Raw genomic sequence first — 6,000 nt, 5'->3', positions numbered from 1 at the left:
GAGGTGGTATCTCAGTGTGGTTTTGATTTGTATTTCCCTGATGAGGAGGGATGCTGAGCAGCGTTTCATGTGTCTGTTGGCCATCTGGATGTCCTCTTTGGAGAAGTGTCTGTTCACATCTTCTGCCCATTTCTTCACTGGGTTGTTTGTTTTTCGGGTGTGGAATTTGGTGAGTTCCTTATAGATTTTGGATATTAACCCTTTATCTGATAGGTCATTTGCAACTATCTTTTCCCATTCCGTTGGTTGCCTATTAGTTTTATGGATTGTTTCCTTTGCAGTACAGAAGCTTTTAATCTTGATGAGGTCCCAACAGTTTATTTTTGCTCTTGATTCTTTTGCTTTTGGAATGCTTCAAGTAAGAAATTGCTGCGGTGGAGGTCAAGGAGGTTGTTTCCTGCTTTCTCTAGGGTTTTGATGGTTTCCTGTCTCATGTTCAGGTCCTTTATCCATTTTGAGTTTATTTTTGTGTATGGTGTGAGAAAATGATCTAGTTTCAATCTTCTGCATGTTGCTGTCGAGTTCTCCCAGCACCCTCTGTTAAAGAGGCTGTCTTTTTTCCATTGGATACTCTTTCCTGCTTTGTCAAAGATTAGTTGGCTGTACACTTTGGGTCCACTTCTGAGTTCTCTAATTGAGGTGACTTTAGATTCCTTTGCAGCTGTAAAGGGATGTAGAAATACTGAAACATATCTAAATAAATTTATAAAATTTCCAAAAACCTTTGTGTTTGAATAGAAAGCAACTCAGTGGCTGTAACAGATCTTAGAGAACAGCAGCTATTAGTCCCTTCAGGGAGTAATAATATATAGAATGTTGTGTACTTTCAGATTACTGTGGACATACTTGTAATGGTCCAGACTGAATTGTCACCAAATCCTCTAATAATAGTTTGTGGCAAGTGAAATTCAGATATTCTTAACCACCAGTATTAAAGTCTCGAATTGATGGCCTCACATCTTCTCTAAAATTAAAAATAGTGTCATCCTAGTATCAATGTAGTGTTTACAATCAACACTTTTCTCATTTATTGAAGTGACATCTAATGAATACATTAACTATCATAAATATTAATTCAGCTGTGATATAAAAAAATATTTTTAAGCATCAAGCATGCATTGACCTTTAAAATGCTTTATAAATTGATTAGACCAATAGAATGCTAACAGCCATATTTTGGCATTCTTTGGTATTTTTCCATAGATAATATGTATTCTCAATATTTTTTTGTTACACTTTGTTTTAGTGATCGTGGTGGAGAAGACCCAAACCAGAAAGTAATCCATGGGGTTATTAACTCCTTTGTTCATGTTGAACAGTATAAGAAAAAATTCCCCTTAAAGGTAAAAAGCCTCCTTTAAAAACAGAATCAGACCTTTAATTTCTTAAATTACTTATTCTAATTTTTTAATTATAATCTTAATTGATTTATTTAGTTTTATCAGGAAATCTTTGAGTCTCCCTTTCTGACTGAAACAGGAGAATATTACAAACAAGAAGCTTCAAATTTATTACAAGAATCAAACTGCTCACAGTATATGGAAAAGGTAAGAAAGAACATATTATGTTAAATGCATCATCTCTTATATGTCAGGCATAGTTTTATTTAACATTTGTTTTCTTAGTTAAGAAAGTGGAGAAAGCTTTTATTTGTTTGATCATTACTTTAGGTCGGAGTTAATGTGCAATATCTTGATAAATCATTGTTCTTGCTCTGACATTTTCCATGAGAAAAAGTGCTATACAATTTTCATCATGGTTGATGCTTTTTGATAAATCCTGATTCCTTGATTTGCTTGCCTTTTAAATTAATATTCACATTCTTGGCTGAGGAATAAACAATATTTGTGCTTAGTAGATATATTTAAGGAGTGGGATAAGCATAAAAGCAAGGTATTTGAGTTTTTATCTTTTCTTCTTTAATATGGAAGTGAAAATAAGGAAAAATATAATAATTCTAGATATTTGGATAGGTTACTATTTTGGTCTGTTCAGCTTTTGAAAGACAGAAAAAGCTCCACAAGAAAATTTAATCAATCCTTAAACCAACATATATTGATTACTATATTTAAAACTGTATGTGTATTTTCTTAGTAAAGGAATAGTCATGTTATAAGGTCAGTCATCATATAAGATGTATTACATTTTTAGCCAGGTTTTTTTCATTTGGTATATTGAATTTCAAGCATTTTATTATAGGATGATATCTGTTAGTTTGGTTAGCCAAGAAAAATAACGTAAGTAGAATAACTATACATCCATTGATCACAGGTCAAGAAATATCAGTACTTACTCACACATTGTTAATATATTCCACAAAGCCCAGATCTAGAAGTCTGAGTTATTTTATTCTCTTCCTGCTGTTGTCACTAGCTCTGGTACCTTGAGTAAGCCTCTAGGACATTTTTCTTCTTCTATTAAGAGGTTACATTAAGTCAGTGGTTCTTAGCTTCAAGCTCCTTTTGCATCTTAGACTCTCGTTAAAGGTTCTAGGTCCAGTCCTGAAAAGTATACACAGAATATCGTATAATACATATACTCCTTGTTACATTTGACTCACAAAGGTGCCCTTGGCAAAAAATACTGTATTTTCATTTATGTAGAACCATACAATGTCTAGAATAGGGAATATCTAGAATAGATAAATTAATGGAGACAGAAAGTTGATTAGATGTTTTGGGGAGGAGGAGAGAATAGGGAGTTACTCTTTAAAACTTAAAGAGTTTTTGTTTAGTGTGGTGAAAAAGTTTTAGAAGTAGACAGTTGTACAACATTGTGAATGTAATGAATGCCACTGAACACAGTCAAAAAGTGGTTAAAATGACATTTTATGTTATATATATTTACCACAATTTTGAAAACACTAATAATGTAATATACCCCAAACCATTGAATTATATTTTAAATGGTAAATCATACAGTAAGTAGATTATATCTCAACCTGTAAAAAAGAGGGCCTTTGGAAATTATGTTTGGGAAATAGCATGTGTAAGAGTAGTTCATTTAATGTAGCCTTCCTACTTCTCTTTCTGTATTTTACCTGGAATTTTGGCCTTTTTTCCCAGATATAAGTGATTTTATAGCTATTTGAAGCGTTGCACTAAGATACTCCACTCTTGTCTACCTTCCTCTTGTTATGTACCCCTCCCCCGATTATCATTAATTTTTTTTTCCTTTACTCATCCTTTCTCACTTCCAGACTCTAATTCGTGTTGCATTTAGTTAACCCATAAACATTAAAGTCACTTAGAGTGTACTATACTGATTAATAGGCATAATCCTTTTAAGGGATATTTTTGTTTTAAAAGAAAAACTTATTGACCACAATGACTGTCTTAGTTGATTAAGTATGTGCTATAAACATCTTATCATCTTATAGGCCTTTTTTTTTTGAGAGCATTCACAAGTATACACATTAATGAAGGGAGAGGGGCAGAGGAAGAGAGAATCTTAAGCAGGCTCTATACTGGGCACAGAGCCTGGAGCCCTGCCTGGGGCTTGATCTCACAAGCATTGAGATCATCACTTGAGCTGAAATCAAGAGTTGAAGCTTAACCAACAGAGCCACCCAGGTGCTCCCATCATCTTTTAGTATGGATACTTTTGGGGCTACTTTTCGTTTCTGTGTTTGCCCTGGACTCCACAGGGCAGCAAAGATGGGACCATGAATTTCTCTTCCATCTTTGCCTCATTTTCATCAAACAGTATCTGAGAGGTAACCAGGAATGTTATTTTCCCTCTCAGCATCACCTTCCCTCCCAGTATTAGCTTCTTTTTTTTTTTTTTTTTTTTTTTAAGTTTTATTTATTTACTTTAAGAGAGAGGGAGAGAGTGTGAGCTGGGGAGGGACAGAGAGAGGAGGAGAAAGAGTATCTCAAGCAGGCTCCAGTGCTGTCAGCGTGGAGCCTGTTGTGGGGCTCATTCTTACAAACCATGAGATCATGACCTGAGCTGAAACCAAGACTTGGATGCTTAATCAGCTGAGCCACCCAGGCACCCCATGCCCCCAGCATTATCTTATGCCCAGGCAAATCAGTAGTACTCCCTAAAGGCTTAACTATACATAGTTCTCTGGGACCTGTTAAAGTTCAGAAACTCTAGTTATATAGCTTTGCATTGCAGAGTATTTTTAAAGTCTAAACTATGCTAGCATGATTTTTATTGCAAATGTAGTTTTGTTTTGAGGTAGAAATTAGCCAAATTCTCTAGCTATTATCTCTATCAGCTGGTTCTTATTAGTATTAATCAGTGTATTGTTTGTAGCTCAGTGTTTCTTATATAGGATAAGCTTTACTAAAGGTCTTGATTGATACATTTAACTATAAGATATAGTTAAATATCGTTAAAATATATATAAGACTAAATATGTTTGACTTCCAAAAATTTTAATGAAATCTTTAATGTGATAGTTAATTATAATGTAATACTGTTTACATTTACATTTTATAAGAAGAGACCAATGTAAAATATTTAGATTAATCTACTTGATCTAGTTGACATAAATTATTTTTTAGGTTTATAGTTAAATATTCATAAAGTGACCACCTATTCTGGTTTTTAATAATTTTTACCCACTTTTCCTGTTGCATATTAGGTCACCTTTAAAATGAAGACAAAATGTAGACCACTTAACTTTAGTTCTTACTCATAAGATTTTGGTGAAATGTAGGTGATAGCTTGTAGCCTAAATAAAAATTTGAAATGATTTATGGAATGTGGGCTTATACAGGGTACATAATCCTTATTTGTTACCTGGCCATATTTAATTGAGCCATTAAATTGAGGCTACCTAAGTTACTTACTGATATTATAGGTTTTTCCTCATAGTAGGTCATGACTGTAAGAATATATTTCTAAAGGTTCTAGGTAGATTAAAAGATGAAGAAATTCGATGTCGAAAATACTTGCATCCAAGTTCATATACTAAAGTGATTCATGAATGTCAGCAACGAATGGTAGCAGACCACTTACAGTTCTTACATGCAGAATGTCATAATATCATCCGACAAGAGAAAAAAAATGGTAAGTGACATAAAACAGTAACTTATGAATAGATACTAAATTATAAACCCACTTTTTACATCATCTTCAAACTTAGATTTCAAACATTTTTAGTAATAGTCTCTGAGATATTTGATATGTCTTTTTACAGATTCTTAATAATTTACTTTAAAAGACTGTTTTGGAAAAGTGTATGTTCAAAGTGAATTCCAAAGTCAAAAGAAAAACTAGGAAAATGTGTTTGCACATTTTTATGTACCAAAAGGGCTAATTTCCTTAATACATAAGAGTTTCTAATAAACAGGAAACAAAAGCAAAGAAGATGAAGAGGAAATGTGAATAGCTTTTAAATACATGGAGATGTACAATCTCACTTAAAATAGAAGAAAATACAAAATAAAGATTCAATGAGATGCTGGTAATAAGCAGTAAAAACTGGGATTTTTTTTTTTTAAAAAAGAGAAAATAGCATGAAAAACTTTCACTAGCAGGAAATAAATATAACAATACTTACACAAAAACTAAACATTGTTTTAGTTTTGTTTTTTGTTAGGTGTTTTTTTTTTTTTTTGTTTTTTGTTTTTTTGAGAAAGAGAAATGAGTGAGGAAAGGGGTATAGAGAGAGGGAAACACAGAACCCTAAGCAGGCTCCAGGTTCTGAGCTGTCAGCACAGAGCCTACCGTGGGGCTGGAACCCACTAACTGTAAGGTTCAAGAACCTGAGCTGAAGTTGGACGCTTAACCAAGTGAGCCGTCCAGGCGCCCCAAAACACTAAACATTGTTGAAAGCAACATTGATTTATAGATCCAGGAGAATCTACTCAAAACTGAAGGGGTTTGGTTTTTGTTTGTTTGTTTTAATTCTGAAAGTTAAACTCTTGGACTAAGAAAAGCCAAAATAGTCCTGAAGACCATAATGGGAAGACTGCAGGATAGCATGACTTGCAATAAAACTACAGTAATTAAGACATCAAGGATTCTGTAAGGGTAGACAGACCA

At 33.5% G+C, this 6,000-nt stretch overlaps 1 protein-coding gene across 4 annotated transcripts in view; it reads left to right on the top strand.

The window, feature by feature from the left end:
- CUL2 (cullin 2) overlaps nucleotides 1-6,000 on the top strand; it is a 107,642-nt gene that overhangs the window by 77,694 nt on the left and 23,948 nt on the right. For all 4 annotated transcript variants that reach the window (XM_039255320.1, XM_039255318.1, XM_039255319.1 and 1 more), the window contains 3 exons: nucleotides 1,247-1,343; nucleotides 1,437-1,547; nucleotides 4,860-5,022. In XM_039255320.1, the coding sequence (XP_039111251.1) occupies nucleotides 1,247-1,343; nucleotides 1,437-1,547; nucleotides 4,860-5,022 (371 nt within the window). The remainder of the gene's footprint in view (nucleotides 1-1,246; nucleotides 1,344-1,436; nucleotides 1,548-4,859; nucleotides 5,023-6,000) is intronic.

The sequence above is a fragment of the Hyaena hyaena genome, unplaced genomic scaffold (assembly GCF_003009895.1).
Source record: "Hyaena hyaena isolate Hyena2069 unplaced genomic scaffold, ASM300989v1 scaffold_519, whole genome shotgun sequence".
Classification (NCBI taxonomy): domain Eukaryota; kingdom Metazoa; phylum Chordata; class Mammalia; order Carnivora; family Hyaenidae; genus Hyaena; species Hyaena hyaena.
The sequence above is the reverse complement of the archived record's forward strand: the minus strand, read 5'-3'. Positions and strand labels throughout refer to the sequence as shown.